Source organism: Corvus moneduloides, chromosome 2 (genome assembly GCF_009650955.1).
Source record: "Corvus moneduloides isolate bCorMon1 chromosome 2, bCorMon1.pri, whole genome shotgun sequence".
NCBI lineage: Eukaryota > Metazoa > Chordata > Aves > Passeriformes > Corvidae > Corvus > Corvus moneduloides.
In genome coordinates, this window is record NC_045477.1 from 65,023,076 (window position 1) to 65,039,342 (window position 16,267).

Consider the following 16,267-nt stretch of genomic DNA (forward strand, 5'->3'; position numbering starts at 1 on the left):
AATAAATGGGTCAAGGTTTTTGTTCGTTTGTTTGTTTGTTCTTGGTTTTGGTGTTTAGTTTGGTTGGTTGTTTTTGTTTTTTTTTTTTTGTTCCCCCCATAATGTTAACTAAATTAAATTAGAATGAAACAAAAAAGAAACCCACAACACAGTGGCACTTTTAATACTGGTTGATCGGGCACTTGTATGCAGTACTTATAGACCAGTAAAAGTGCTCGTTTACCTGTCTGGTGTGTAAGGGGCCCTTTGTCTTGAAGCCTCCTTGGGAACTGCACTCTGAGGCACTGAAGTGATCTGAACTAGTGGAAGAGCGTTTGGAAAGGGTGTCACAACCACCAACAAAGGTGTTGTCCAACGGGAGTTCCTGAATCACATGGTGCTTTTTCACTGAAACGGGAGTGTCAGGTTTGAGATGAAAAGCAGACTGCGGAGACGCAGATTTGTAATGCTTGGCAAGATCAGGACTGTTAGGCTTAAAGGTTGTTGGTGGTGCTGTGCCCCAATCAAATCTTCCTATACTTTGCTCCTCCAGCTCTGCTGGAAGGCTTATTGTCCCGTTGATAGGTTCATGAACCGCATCATCAGGTTTGGACTCCTCAATCGTCACAAAGTTCAAAAGGGAGCTCTTTGGAGATTTCCTTTTCTTCCTTTTCTTTTTCTTGTTTTGCTTGTTTTCCTGATTGGGAGACATCCACTCAGCACCTTGCTTGCTCCTCTGGGCAGCTTTGAATCTGGATGCATGTCGACAGCGAACAAGGACTGTGACAAATATCACCACTATGACTACCATGGCACCTGCCACAATAGCGATCATGATTGTGAGATAGTCCTCGTTTTGGTAGGGTTGGCTACTGTCCCCTATGTTCCGATCCAAAGGTGTTTCCATAGTCCTGCGTATCAAGTCATAAATATAAGAGGCATTTCCAGCAGTATCATTTACATATAAAAATACAAGCACAAGAGTATGCAGGGATTTGGGATAACCCAAATCACTTATGTTGACAACTAAGCGATGCAGCCCCACATCATTAGGAGTTGGTTTTTCCTCCAGAGTGATATTACCTGTCACTGGATCAATCCGAAACAAACCCTTGTTATTGCCGCTTACGATTGTGTACTTCAGCTCAGCATTCATGCCAGTGTCTATATCCACAGCAAAGACTTCAGCTACCACCGATCCTGGAATTGCTGAGAGTGGCACTAGCTTAAAAGAAGTGTTAGAAGGTGGGTAGATGACAACGGGACTGTTATCATTAACATCCATCACGTTTATGGTTACTTTCGCTGTAGAAGAGCGAGGAGGTTGCCCTCCATCCACTGCCTTAACATCAAAGGTGTAAGAGCTCTGCTGTTCTCGATCAAAAGAAACATTGGACTTTATAACTCCAGAGTATGGATCCAGAACAAAGTTTTCATTGTCATTCAGGATGGAAAGGGTCACTGCTTTATTTTCCCCGGCATCTGCATCAGTCACTGTGATCACCCCTACCGTGCTATACTTTGGTAAGTTCTCGGATACAAAAAACTGGAAATGATTATGAGTAAATTTGGGACTGTTGTCATTTTCATCCAACACAGTAACAATTACAGCCGCTTGACTCTGCAAAGGAGGGGTGCCGTTGTCTCGGGCTGTAACAGTGAAAATGAAACGCTCCTGCTCTTCTCTGTCAAAAACTCTGGAGGCTGTCAAAACTCCTGTCTTTCGATCCAGATCGAAAAAGGAGGCATTAGGACCAAGCTGATAAACAATGTCTGCATTTTTCCCACTGTCTTCATCTGTGGCACTAATAGTTGTTAAGTATAGACCACGCCGGTTGTTTTCAGAAACTGACAGCTCAATTACAGGCTGGCTGAAAATCGGAGGGTTGTCATTTTCATCCTCCAGCTTAACTCTTACCAGGGCAGTCTGGTTCAAACTGGGCTTGCCAGAATCAGAAGCCACAATTTTAAAGCTGAATTCTTTGGTGCCCTCATAGTCCAACAAGGAGGAGGTCTCTAACAAATACTGGTTGTCATAAACTGCTTTCAAGTGGAAGGGGACCTCTCTCTCAATGAAACAGATCACTTTGCCATTCACATCAGTGTCCTTATCTGAAACTGTAATTAGGGCAATCTTTGTATTGATGGGATCTTTCTCAGATAAGTACACTGTGCCATTGATGGGGCTTATTATGTACCTGAGGTCTATGTTGGGAGGGTTATCGTTTACATCAGTGACATTGATGGTGACAGTTGCCCGGGCCGGTGTAGAGCTACCATCACTAGCCAGCACTGTCACTTTGTGAACAGCAGTCTCTTCTCGATCTAAGGACCTCTGAACTGTAATCAGCCCGGTGGTGTTGTTTAAAGCAAAAAATCTTTTGGTTGCAGGGGCGACTTGGGCACCAAAAATATATCTGATTTCTGCATTGCTTCCTATATCAGCATCTGTAGCATGAAGCTGAATTACAGAGGTGCCTACAGGGGCATTCTCTGGTATATGGACCTCTACTTGACTCTCTTTAAACACTGGCCTGTTATCATTGACATCACTTACTGTGACTTGCAGGATAGCTGTGCTGGATTTCTGGGGGGTACCTCCATCCTCCACTTTGATTTTCATCACATAGGTGTCCTTTTGCTCTCTGTCCAAGTTCTGCTGCACAATCAGCTGAGGCCATTTCTCCCCTTCTGGAGTTTCTACAATATCCAGTCCAAAGACACTCTGCCCGTTTAACAACTCATAGTGCTGCACACCATTGAAACCTGTGTCAGGATCTGTTGCTGATGGGATTGGAAACCGACTGTTGATCAGAGTGTTTTCTGGGATGGAGATATTGATGACAGGGGATGGAAACATAGGCGCATTATCATTAGTGTCCTTTACAATGATTTTTATTTTGATCAGCCTAAAAAAGTCATTGGGGAGAATCACCACTTCAAGTTCAAAGAAACACTCGTTTTCTTCTGCATAGGAAGCTCCAGCACACAGTTTTTCTCTGTCTATTCTGTTAGACGTTGTGAAGATTTCCCCTGTGTTACTGGATACTTTGACCAGAGGCGCATCCCCTGCTTTAGACACCAGTCTGTATACAAGGCTGGCACTGGTCCCTGTGGCAGCATTGATATGAGAAATGTTCAGGTCCTTTGGTATGTTCCCTATGGGTACGTTTTCAGGCAGCTCCTCTCTAATAGTGTAAATAAGTTCTTGAGCTATAGCAGAATCCAGCCTTAAACAGGCAATCAAAGCAGCCAACAGGTAAAAATCTCTCAGGTCCATGATAATGTTTTTATTCTCTTTTCACGGATTTTAGGACTTAAAGGTTTCCAGAGAGGAATGATGTACGATTTGCAAGAGGAGGCATGCATGGACTGCAGGATGCATTACATCTCATTTCTTATTTGGAGACATCACTGTCAACACAACCACACAGAACAGCATTATTGTTTTTTAGGCATGATAAATCCACAATCTCCAACTACTACTTGTTTTTGCAATGCACGCTTCCAGCAGTACATTTTCCTAGTGCTCCCTTTTACAAGCAAGCCCTCCGGACAAATGCACCAATATCCCATCGGCTGCATTTTCACAGAGCACGAATGAAAATAACTACTTGCAGGATTAAGGGTAGCTACTGTTTTGACACGTACTTTCTGAATAATTTCTTGGTACACCGTGTAATCTGTAACGTGCATTCCCCCTCTACCCTCCTCCACCCAGTCATTTGGTGCAAGTAAAAAACCTTCCCGGACTACTTCTGAATTCTAACTGCTATGTCAGCTGCCAAACGTAATTTGCTGTTTGCTTCCATACATATTTTTTAGCTCTTGCTAACCAGATTTTTCTCTGCTCGCCTTGCATGCCCCTCTATAGCTATCGTACTGGGAAATAACCACCCGGACATGCTGCTGCTGCAGCAGTCGTCACTGGCTACTTCACATCCCTGTTAACTGATGAGACAATAACAGGACTTACAGTTTCTTACACTCTCAGCTCAATGTTTCTTCTCCAGATGTTGGATACTTCTCCTTCTGTTTAATAACCTAAAACTTTATTTGTTTTTAAACACAGTCTAAATCAGGAGGCTGGAAATTCCAAATATAACTTAGAACCAGGAAGCATGTTTATAGATGGGGGAATATACATTTTCTGATGACATGAGGAGAAAAAAAGGTGCAGCCTTTCCCCGTTGACACTGATCTCCCTTCAGGATGATATTAGCAGCTGCCACATATAAATACTGCAGACTAATAATGCAGGTGGAAAAAAAAAAAAAAAAAAAAAGGAAAGCTACTGACAGACTTCTGTTTGCATGCACTGCTAACCGCGAATTATCGGGGTGCAAGGCTGCCAGCACCTACAGTTTGACGGAACTAGGCAGCCCTAAGCACTAATCTTATCTGCATTAAGCTGCACGGTAACTGATGCCTGTGATTACTTCTAGCAGAGTAATGCAGGTAGGGATGCAGAGACAGCGAGTAGGTGAGCCTTTCCCACCAACATCAACTGAATCCCAAACACTGATCCTTTCCCTAGATAAATATACTGCGTGTTGGCTTTTTCTTTTTTTTTCTTTAAAGGAAATGCATCCCAGTGTAAGGGTAACTTTGCACTTACGTTAGTTGTCTACCTTTGACGATCTGCTGCAGCTAAGCAATGATCTGTTCCAGCAGATACAGCACAATGCATCTGGTAAACCACCAGTTTTGGAGAAATCAGCAGCAGCCAAACGCTTCCTCCTTGAGATATGTGTTGCTTCGGGGTGGCAAATTAGCAACTCCAGGGAACAAATTCACAGTTCTGTCGTTAGTCATCCTCTCCACGTTTCATTCCTACGAAGCGGCGATCCTTTGGGTGTCTAACGTGCACGCAACAACCCAAACAAACAGCAAGGGAAAAATCCGGTGCACTTCTTAGAGCGGGGGTATTTTCCACTCTGCACTGCACACCATTCCCATCCCTCTCTCGGCAGAGCAGAGGCAGCTACATGAAGTCTGCAACTTCTGACTGGAAATGGCAAGAGTTGGTCTGGCGGTGCTTCTCCCTCTTTAGCTTTGGGGTGACAGTTGCCCAAAAAAAAAAAAAAAAAAAAAATTAAAAAAAAAAATCCTAATAGGTTATTGCTTTAGTGACGGGAGGAAGCGGCGGCGCTTTCCCTCCTCCCTCCCTCCCTCCCAGCCTCTCTCCCTCACATACGCTCTCTCCTTCTCCCTCTCTCTCTCTGAACTGAAATTCTTGATATAACTCTCAATAAGCCCAGAGGGAGGGTGGGAGCGGCGCGAGGCCACCCCTCCCGCCGCACCGCATTGGCCCGCGCCGGCGGGGGCGGTGGATGGCGGAGCGCGGCCCCGGCATTGGCCGCCGGGCACGTCGCTCCCCGGCCCGGCCGGGCGGGAGCGCGGCGTGGGGGATGCGCACCGCGCGGAGGGGACTGGCGGGGGCCGGCGGGGACGCGGCGGGAGCGGGGCGTTCCGCAGGAGGAGCGTGGCGGAGAGACGCGGGCGCGGCGCGGGGTCGCGGCCACCCGGAGGGCGAGTGGGCGCTCCGCGGTCGGGGGCGCAGCGCCCCAGCGGGCGCGGAGGGGAGCGCAGGAGGGGTGGGCGCGGAAGTGGTGGAAAGCAGCGTCGGGTTCGCGCGTAGCGGAGGGGTAATTCTGAAAACAAGGTCTTGGTGTGCGTTTGGGTTGGTGGTGTGGTTTGGGTTTTTTTGGGGGGTGGGGGATGCCCCAGTGCGTGCTCGGTCTTGCTTGCGCGGGGCAGCGCGGCCGCCCGTGGTGCGAGTCGGGCCCGGAGCGGAGCGGTGGCCGTGGGGCCGCCGCCTGGCGCTGCGCAGGTTCGGAGGCAAGCGGCTGCCCCGGCCCGCCTTCGCCCCGTTCGGCCTTATATTTAATACATGCCCTTTCATCTATAATTCAGGCTGCTCTGACTCCAGCCCTGTCTCGGCTCCCATTTACGCCTGCACACCTTTCTCCTTCCCTTTCCCAAAGGGTCAGCCGAGACACTCGCCAAGGGAGGGAGAGAGCTACTCTGCTGGTTTGGGTTTTGTCTGCTTAAACATTGAACTGGAAAAGATTCCTCCTCTCTGTGGTTTGATAAATAATAAAAGTGATCGTTTCGCCTTCCCCATAAATGACACAGGTAAATTATCCAGCTATCCACAAAGGCGCATCACATGCCTGGAAGACACTGTAATAAAATGCCAATGTATTACAGTATGAGTGACCTCAAGAGTGTGACAAGAAGATGATTATAGTGCATTATCTATAGAGCATTATATGTAGTGCCTTTTTCAACGTTTTCTGAAGCATGAATGAACCTTCATTTGACTATGCTTTTATTGCTAGCTTTTCTCAGCTTGAACTTAAAAGCCGTGTGACAGAACCTAGCCAATTTAGTACGCCCAGGTACGTGGCCACTCTGGCTGCTGGTTCTGGTTAAGCCTTTCAAATACATATGCATGGAAAGAAAGCAAAGATAACATCAGCATTTGACTCTTTCTGTATGTGGTACTGTCTCATTTGCACATTTTCAGTTGGTAACATTGGTGAGCTAAAGATGAGAGTTCTACCTCGAAGATTTTACATTTTCAGATGCAGGCTCTTAGCCTCAGACTCCTGTATGTGTCTGCACACAGGATGCACTGTTAAGAAATGATGGAAGCTGGTTGTACCTCTCAGAGGTCAGTAATTTGCATGGCTTGGAATTGTGTGCTACATACTGATAAATGTACATATCCTTGCAAGTCATATGGTTGCAGAAACCGTATGTGAACATTGCACATCCTGTAATCCCATGATGTGTAAAGATTAAATGTTCTCAGTTTTGCTGTGCTTTGTAGTTGTGTCCAAAATACTCTTGTTACAGATACACACACACAAAAAATTGATCCCGGTTTTGATGACATCAAGTAACGTTAGAAAACGGAACTGGATCTAATAATAGTTTAAGGAAAATGTTCATTATGTAATACAGGAAGGATGGCTAGAGCCCCAGCACTGAAAGTCAAGCAAGTGACATGAAGGAGCAACCTTACTGCCAAACCACTTAGAAAAAGAATTCTGTGAATGAATTAAGTATGCAGTTCTTTTGTCTTTTAAAATACAAGGCAGAACAGCCATTAATAAAGGAGATAATTAGAACTGCTAGCATTCTGTGTAATGCAGTCTGCTTCTGAAATACGGCATGTTTATGTATGCATTAATAATGCACACATTTTTCCTGACACTAGTCATATCACAGCAGTATGGCATCACAGACGTTTTATAGCCTCATTCTAGTAACATCACAGGCATATAACATTCTTATTCTAATCACACCATAGTCATTTCAATGTCACATTGTAGTCACATCACATAGCCTGGTAATAATTATTTAACTTTATTGCTAAGCTGAATTTTTTTCTGTTTGCTCAGGGATGACTTAAACTTGTAGTCAGAACTGATTAGCACATGCTCATAAATGAGCTCTTCTCATGTACACAGGGTTAGACTCATGAAAAGTTAGGAAGAGAAAAAAAATTACAGTGAACTAGTGTCTGTTGGACTTAAACCCAATGCAATCACAAGTCACAATAATAGCACATTTTTGCCATTTTCTGAAGTAATTTTAGAAAGCCAAAGATGTTTACGTGCAGATCTGTCATGTTAATGTTTATGTGCTTGTTTTAAAATGCTGTAATTCTTTAACTAATCATACATTATTAATCTCATGGAAGAGACAGGTCTTCAAACTGTTGTATTTGTACATCAAATTGTAAAATTGAGGCCCAGAGTACCAAAGGGGCTAGAACTGTCACAGCTGCTTCTAACAATGGTAGAAAAAGAACGGAAAGGGCTGAATTCCTGAGCAGGAATTGGAATCACCCAGTGCAGCATTAACACCACCCCTGCAATGTGAGGAACTGCTCTGAGACATGTCCCATGCTCACTTGAGTAGCCATGTTTATCCTCCAGTAGATGTTTATTCCATCACTCTTGTATTTGAGAAAACTGCAGTATTCGATGGCACGTTCCCCTCAAATGGAGCTGTGGTGCCCTTATTTGTACTGTTTCTTAATGGTTGCCTTTCTTTACCATTATGGATTAGCCTTTTGTCTATGTATAAGAACACTGGACTCGTAGTCACATCACAACCTATTGAAATTACTTCTGTATTATAACATACTAACTATTCATCCACATCATTGCTTGTTCTCTTCTTCTCCATATTATTATGTATCAAATTCTTTTCCATATCATATTTGACTCAAATTCTAGCATGCTAGAAACTGACTCCAATTATTCTGTACTAGCTATAGTCAAATTGCACTAAATGGAATTGCTTACATTGTATCACGGTGGCTACCGGCTCACACAATGCATTATACATGAAACTGATTCACATTATGCTTAGCTAACTAAAGACTTTAATCTTGAAGTGTTGAGCATAGAATGCTATCATTCTTCACTGAACTGGCTCTGGTCACTTGATCATTTTGTACCTGGGATTGCCTCTTACAGGCTGTTATTATTAAAGCAAAATGGCTTTTCCTCTCCTGCAGTTCTACCACTTTCTGTGGAGAGCTGATTCATATGCTAATGAATGAGCTTTCTTATTTCATGGCAGAACACTGCAACACTGGAACCTGACCTATGGTGCACCTATAGGATGTCCCCTTCAGTTCAGCATAGTGAAAAAATGCATTATAGAAATACTCTCGTGTGTTCAGATTGCAAGTTATGTGCTAACTATTGAGCAATACTTAATACTATCCCCAGAGGTCTTGTTTCTGAATATTGCTTAAGTCATTAGGAAGTACATCCTTGGTCCCAGCTGCAACAGGAAGTATTCAAGGCCGTACTGCCAGTTCTACTGAGCAGATCTCAGGGTGTTCCTGGTGTGGTTGTCCCCAGAAGAAGAGATTAGGAGTTCAGTGTGGCAGGTAAAGAAGTGAAGACTCTCCCTGTTACAGATAGTTTTTAATCCATGAAGGAGTCCACCTCCACAGGGCAGACAGTCGCTCTGCTCTAACTGGCACTGGCATTTCTGTGCCCTTGATTTCAGCTTCTGCCACTGTTCAGTCTCGCAGAAACCTCAGGAAACCCACTTCTTACAAGAAGCAATGGGTCAAAAAGTGATGCTTATAATCTGCTGCACTCCTAACCCCCAAAATGTAAGGGCATCTGTGAAGACAAGAGATAGGAATGCCACGGAGGCAGGAGCAGCATATGGAGAGGATTGTGGAGCCCATGTTTTCTTCATATCCTTACAAACATGTTACCCCTTGCAAGCATGATTCTTTGGTCCAGACTTTGTACACCTAATGGTTTGTAGTTCAGGAGCTTGCTTCAGAGTTACCTCATCTTTTTGGTTAGAAGGATTGGACCTGTAGTCTTTATTTACATGAGTAGTTCAAATGAAGTCAATAGAAGTCTTTTGGGTAATGTAAACCATACATAACTACAGCATTTGAAAAAGCCAGGTAATTGAATTATAAAATGTATTTATTTAATATACTCATTTTTTCAATTTCAAAATGTATTTAATTGTTTTTCGGAATGGTTGTGAGAGCTCTAGGAAAGGAAAAACACTTAAGCAAGCAGTTCAGGACTATATAATAATCTGTAGTCTTAAATAAACAACAGTAGCTAAGTCAGTTAATGATTAATAATTTAAGCCCATTGAGCTGCTGAGATGGGGCAAGAGTTGCAGAATTGGGACCTTTTAATGTGCCTTTCATCAGGAAAATAAACTCAGTCCCTGGATAATCAAATCACAAAAGGGGCAGGTGATGACCTTCATTCCATTTGAATGGCAGAACTAAATTTAAGTGAATTTGCCATTTTTTTTGACTGACAAAGATTGCAAATGTCAGTTCATGGCTCTGAAGGGTCTACAAGTGCACAGGCTGAAAGCTGGCATTTTGCAGTGCCAGTGTTTAATCCCTGTCACTGTACAATACAACAAGGTGCCCAACTCCCATTAATTATTGCTGTTTATTTAAAGGTGCAGATTAATAAGCAGGTTTGAATTGTTTGCTTGAAAGTATGTGGGGCTTTTTCTTCCCTCACAGGGCTTTAGTATCTATTTACTATAATAATAAAAATCCATTTGGATATAACTAAAAGAGAGTAATAAGTGCTGTTTAAAAAGCAATTATTAGACCACTTAGATGTAATTTCATGTGGCACAAAAAGAAAAAAAAATGCTTAATTCTTTGCTACACTCATGTCATTTGTTACAATGGAAGTGCCTGATGAATCAGACCACAGAAGCAGATTCCAACCAATGTGCTTTTGTGTAAGGCGAAAATATTCCAAAACCTGCAAATAACCTGATGTCTTACTGATGCTTTATTGTTTAAAAAGAATAGAAGGGAAAAGAAAGGAAGTCTAAAGGCTTTCAGAGAAAAAAATGTCTGAAGTAAGCTTTACTGAAGCATTTTCATTTCCACCAGAACGCTAATGTAGATCTGATAGATGGAGTTATGCTGATGCAATGTTGACAGGATCAGAATGAGACCCGAAACATGGAATGAGACCTCCTTCAGGCATTGTCATGGTTTACCAAAACAGGCATTTACTTTGTTTTTCTGCTTTCAACTTATGACCTGCTCCTTGCTTGCACAGAAAATAGAAAATGCTCAATTTGAATCAATATATATACTCACACTAACTTTCATTAGTGAGATTGACATCTTTACATCTGGATTTGAACCTAAATATCTTCTTTTTTTCAGTCCTACTCTTCTGACAGTTATGCCTCACCATTTACAAAAGGTTACTAAGGTAGTAAAGCTTGATTAAACCCTTTGTCCTCTGGGGAAAAAAAAAAACAACTTGTTTGACTAGACATAGCTTTATTCTTTAAATTACAAAGGCAGGCAGACAGATGACTAATTTCTGTTTAAAAGCATCATGCTGTTCTGATCGCTCCTTTGTATTTCCAACACTTCTGCGTTTCTTAACATTCCAGTTAAACCAAGGCATCTATGGTTTTGAGGTTTTGTCTCTTGGGATTTGTATGTTTAGTGTTCTGGTGGTAGAAATATTGCAAAAGCTACACCCTTTCATTGAGCAGTTGATGCCCATCTATTTGCCATGCATATGCACTGAAGGGAAGAGCAGAGGTTCCTAAACCACATCCCTTTTCGGTGCCCCAGTAGCATGGCTGTGATTTTCAAAGACCCTTTGTTCTTCAGGGCTCAAAAGCTGTATAAGAGAAGGTGTGTGTTCTCCTCCTATGGGCAGCAGTACCCTGGCTCTGTACATGCCACCATGTTCTGGGGAAGTACTTTGATGTAATTTTGGCTTTCTGGAGGTCAGCTCCTCTCTGAGCTCGTCTTTATATGGAAGCCAGAATTTTGCAGAGTGCTCATGCAGAGCTGAGCTTGAAAGAAAGGATTATTCCAAATGAAATTGCTCTCATGAAAACAATGGGGGAAAATTACAGGTCTGTGTTTGGTATGTATTCAGAGAATAGGAATATCACCAAATGTCTTTGCTGTCATTTACATTCTGTTCAATATCCTAAAAATATTTAGATTCTAGGCAAGAGGAGAAAATCTAAATTACCACAATATGACTTCTCAATAGATTTTCACTGTTCCATTTAGTGACTTTATCGTCCAGGTTTCTTAATAGGCAGAAGTTACTCAAAGTCTTAAAATAAATAATGAGTTATCATGTATGTGGTAAGTCATAATGTAAGCAAAGTAAAAACATACAGGTACTGGGGCAGTATTTTCCCTTTATGGGAACTTACTGGGCATTCTTAGAATATAGTTTAGGGGAAGAATAAGCCAGAGTATCATGTGTTCTCCTTTTTTATTACTAATAAATCACTGCTTCTGCCTCCCATGTTGACAAGCAGCAGATGTTTCAACACAAACTCCATCATAGTTAGTCATTTTGTCCTCTCTCTTATCAATGTTTCTGTCGCTCTGAGGATGACATGCATCAGGAAATAAGTAAGCGCCTATCTATAGGGGCATCACTCAGTCATGCTTATACAATTATCACTGCAAAACACACTTCAGACTGATCAATAATTGCTCTCCTTGTCAAATTTCTGGATGTCACAAGCAGCACCAAAGAAAGGGATCAGACCAGTGCAAAGCCTTGTCTAGACAGGTAGATTAGATTGCTTTTAGTCCTAGCAGAGGCTTGAGGGTGCCACAGTGGTCTACAGCAAAACCTAACGAGGCACCCATCATCCTTTTTCCTGCAATAGGCTTGAGCAGATTCAGGTTGTGTGAGCAAGGAAAATCCCCCCTCCAAGGGAGGACACCTTAAAATCTGAAAAATGCAATATTAGGAATAGCTTGGAAGTGCCACAGTTTTTTTCCTGACAAAGTTTGTTCTGACATAGGCCAGAAAGTTGTTATTTTCAGATGGATTTACAGGGATCAGTTCTTAGATTCTCTTTCATATCTCCGTCTTTCCCCTTTATCTTTTTAAAGCTTGGATAGACTGAAGGCCTTCTGTCTGATTCTCTTATATCTGTGCTTGCAAACCTCAGGCCTATGATGAGGAGAGGATACTTGTTTCCAAGATAGAAAGATAGAGTATTTTGGAAAACAGTAACTTGAGTTTATTAACAGTCCTCTTTAGACATTCTTCTTCTCTATAGTAAATGTCTATGTAACTGCTTGTCACTGAAGACAGTAAATTTGTGCAATAGAAAAAGAAACCTACAGATTTGCTTGGACTGAAAACTCAGGTGAAATGCATCTGATGCTAGGGGAAAAACACATGAAGGTGTAATACAAAAATGATACATTTATCTCATTTATGTAAATGTGAGGTCTTTTACTTTAAGGCATAACAAACTATGTTAGTCGTTGTAAAACCAGATCCACCCTCCATATGCTATTACCATACCAGTGAGGAGTAGTAATTACAAAGCTTTTTTCTCACCCACTGCTTCAGTGCTGTCGATCCCACAAAACACCTGCACAATTCAGTAAACTTCATATACTGAACTCTAGTTATTTTAAGAAGGTGAGCTTCAGCTACTGCTTGGTTTACATTACTGTTCAGCTGATTCTTGACTGAGAAATGTAGGGAGTCTTACTGAAATATTAGTATTTGTTCTAGCAGCACAAGTGCCAGAGGACTTCAGGATACACAGTGAGACAGCCAGTTGTATTCAGCACAATAATACACTTTTCATTACTGACAGAAATAATAAAATAAAATGCAAATCGAAAAATTTTGAAATTCTTATTAACAAGATTAGATTTAAGTGAATAAAGAGACTGTCTACTACCCCTAAAGATGCATGTATTGTAAAGATGGTATAGCAAGAATCTCTCTCTGTACAGACACTTATGCTGCTATAAGAGAACCAGTGGAATTGTGAGCTTTCAATTTTCTTCCCCATTAAGTGTTTGATCTTGGATCTAAGTCTTTGAACAGGAGTGAAAATCTCCATTCCATTGGCAAAAATGCTTCTGTCACTCCCCCTTGGTCTGTGATAGCTCAATGCCCTCCACTTTTTCAATGGAACAACTATGCAAGTATTCCTCTGCCAGACCCATCTGTTGCTTTGAAACATTTAATGTAAAATACTGTAAGGTAAAGGCTTTTGCCAAAGCTTGGATTCTCTTGCAGTGACACATCTGTGGCTAACGAGTAATCTTTCTGTTTTATTTATTTTGTATTTATTAGTAGATATAAGCTTTCAATCAAGAAGTTGAACCTAACTGGTTCTCTTGCAGAAGTTCATATGTTTCAGTTTTCCCAAAAATGGAAACAAAAAAATTGGTCATGAAGCAGAATTGTGCTATGCCTGAACATGGGCTTTAAGGCACAAGAAACTCATCTCAAGATCAAGACCTGCATGTTTTAATAGTAGTAAGAGGAGGTAATGTTGAAAACATAGCTCCTCCCCACTAAATACAGGCAGGAGGCTCATTTTCATAATTCTTTTTTAATTGCATCCTTTAAGATGGCATTACAAATGATTATGTCAGTGTTCCCACTTAGCCTAAGGGAGCTCCAATTTAAAAGTATGCAGTCACAAATTCTGTTCTTATTAACACTGATACTGCTTGTTCTGATGTGCAGTAGATCTTGCATAATATTGGAAAACCTCTAAGAAGCTATGTGGTTAAAAAAATCACAAAGCCTCAAAAAAACAGGTCTAAAAAGATCTTAGTTGTCTCAAGGGAGTTACGGGCAGTACACAGGCATCTACCTCACAATGTATTCCTAGAAGTCTTAAGTTGAATGTCATCAAACTGAAGGAAGTTTGTCCGCAGTTTGCTTCAATTTAAATAGTTCTGAAAAGCTGCATTTGTGCTTTTATGGCTGTTCAAAAACCTCTTCATCTTGCCCTGTCTAAGCAATGCACATCTCAAGCCATTTCAGGATCTAGAAGTAAGATCCTTTTCATCTTCTTACTGGCTGAAACAGTGCATGCTTACAAAATCAAGCATTGTGTAAAACATAGTGCATTTTGTTTTACTCTGTTTTTAAGCACAACCATTAAATTTGTGTTTAAATGGTTTTAGTATTCCTTTAGCCCAGAACGCACTTACTTGGTTTTTTGTCTTTATAGATTCAAAATCAAAACTCCTAAGTTCTGGAAGAACATCTTAGCTGTGTCTCCTGATGATGCTGTTCACTTTGATAACATTATTAAGTCCTGCTGTGGCAGGTTGTATATGTGTGTATGTGTGTGTGTGTATGTGTGTGTGTGTGCTGATTCCCAGGCATAGTGGACAAGACTGAAGGGTGAGTCTTGGCTTGCACTCTTTACTTAATGAGCTCTGTACATCCCTTGCATGAAACTGTAATTCAGGAAAATCCTTCGTAGTGTCTGTAAGCCTGACCCTCCACAAGTAATCAGTGAGTTGCAGGGGGTGCATGGAAGGATGGTGCATACTTGAGTCAGACAGGACAAAGAAAAGAAGCCTCTTGGCTCTCCTGCTTCCTCAGAGAACTCTCATGAATTTCTAGCCTGTTATTCAAGTGCTCTCGGTGGCTCGTTTTCCACTTCTAAGAGGTCTATAGTAGGTAATTCAAAAACATTCCTAATACCAGTTGCTTTCAGTTATCTAAACAGGGCTCTCTCATGCTTTAAGAGAATCTGTCAGGATGTGCAAATTGAAAATTTACATGTATGATTACATGCTCTCCATGTGCTGGTAGATAAATCACCATGCTAGTCAGAGTTTCTTTTTCTTTGACTAGTTTAAAGGAAAGAGTGGTCTCTCTTTCATTTCTGAAACATAGCCGCTCCATAATTCGTCACTCTTTCCACGTGTTTTAGAGGCAACCAATATGCTCCTGTGAGGGATATGCAGCTTGACCATGAACATTTCAACTACTAAATAGCTTCCTGGAGCTTTACCTAACCTCATTTACTAGCTCAAATGCCATAAAAATTATCCATACATTTTCCAAAATGTTATCTACTGTGAACTGTGTTATATGGAGGCACAAGGGGAGTTTATGTGTTGGGGTGTTTTTTTTATGTTTGTAGGGTTTTTGTTGGTTTGCATTTTTTTTTTTTTAATTATCAGAGAAGTGTCAGTAAATGTCTTCATTATCCTGATTAAAAAAAAAATCAGAATTAAAGAGTAATTAATCTTCCTTGAAGACATTTACATCTAAATAGCAGTAACGGATCTAATGATCTCAAATTTACTGTGCTACAATGAATGTAGATCATGGAACAAAGAACAGTTGGGGGAAAAAAGGATTAATATTTATACAGTGTCATTTTTAAACAAAGGCATCCAGAATAATTAAGTATGTGTATATATAAGAAGGAGTTTCTGTAATTAGGAAGCATTCCTATGGTACATTTTATGGCTTAGGATGCAATGAAAACTATTTTTAATTGTATTTCAGAGAGTAGTCCTATTTGGTGAAGGAAAAGTACAAGGGGTTTTTTTGGTTTTTTGTTTTTGTTTTTTTTTTTTTTTTTTTTTTGGGAAGGGGGGACGGGAGGCGGTGTTAATTTTACAGATAAATATAGAAACTCTGCTTGTTTCCCTGAAACTGCTGAAACTTTGGCCGCTGACGCCAGGAGCGCGGCTTTAGGCTCGAACAATTCTTGTCGGAGTTATTTCCTTGGGCGGGCGGCGGTGTCCCCGGAGCGGCCGCGCGGCTCGGAAGCGCAGTAAACAGCGGCATCTGGAGGCGGATCGCGGGTACTGCACGGCAGCCCCAGCCCGGCCGCTCCTCCGCGCCGGCTCGGGCAAGCCGAGTGAGGCAGAGCGTGAGGCGGAACAGTTGCCATAGTAATCTTCTGTTTTATTTATTTTTTAAGTATTGCTGAAGGCATTCTGCTTTTGGGA

At 41.7% G+C, this 16,267-nt stretch overlaps 2 protein-coding genes across 9 annotated transcripts in view; one reads left to right on the top strand and one right to left on the bottom strand.

Annotated features, from left to right (window-relative positions):
- The window catches only part of PCDH9 (protocadherin 9), a 683,529-nt gene extending 678,373 nt beyond the window's left edge, over positions 1-5,156 (bottom strand). For 6 of the 8 annotated variants that reach the window (XM_032099883.1, XM_032099881.1, XM_032099882.1 and 3 more), the window contains exons 1-2: positions 4,598-5,155; positions 224-3,393 (exon numbers count right to left, since the gene is read on the bottom strand). In XM_032099883.1, the coding sequence (XP_031955774.1) occupies positions 224-3,259 (3,036 nt within the window). In that variant the 5' untranslated portion in view covers positions 3,260-3,393; positions 4,598-5,155. The other 2 variants (XM_032099880.1, XM_032099884.1) reach the window with 2 other exon arrangements.
- A 156-nt stretch (positions 5,157-5,312) lies between these two features.
- On the top strand, positions 5,313-6,812 carry LOC116439866. The gene has a single exon (XM_032099906.1). It carries the CDS (start codon positions 5,313-5,315, stop codon positions 6,195-6,197), a length of 885 nt encoding a protein of 294 aa, XP_031955797.1. The 3' UTR covers positions 6,198-6,812.
- The last annotated feature ends 9,455 nt before the right edge of the window (positions 6,813-16,267 follow it).

Excerpts from the sequence above, each read along its gene's own strand:
- LOC116439866 (XM_032099906.1), top strand. The coding sequence starts at position 5,313 with ATGGCGGAGCGCGGCCCCGGCATTGGCCGCCGGGCACGTCGCTCCCCG.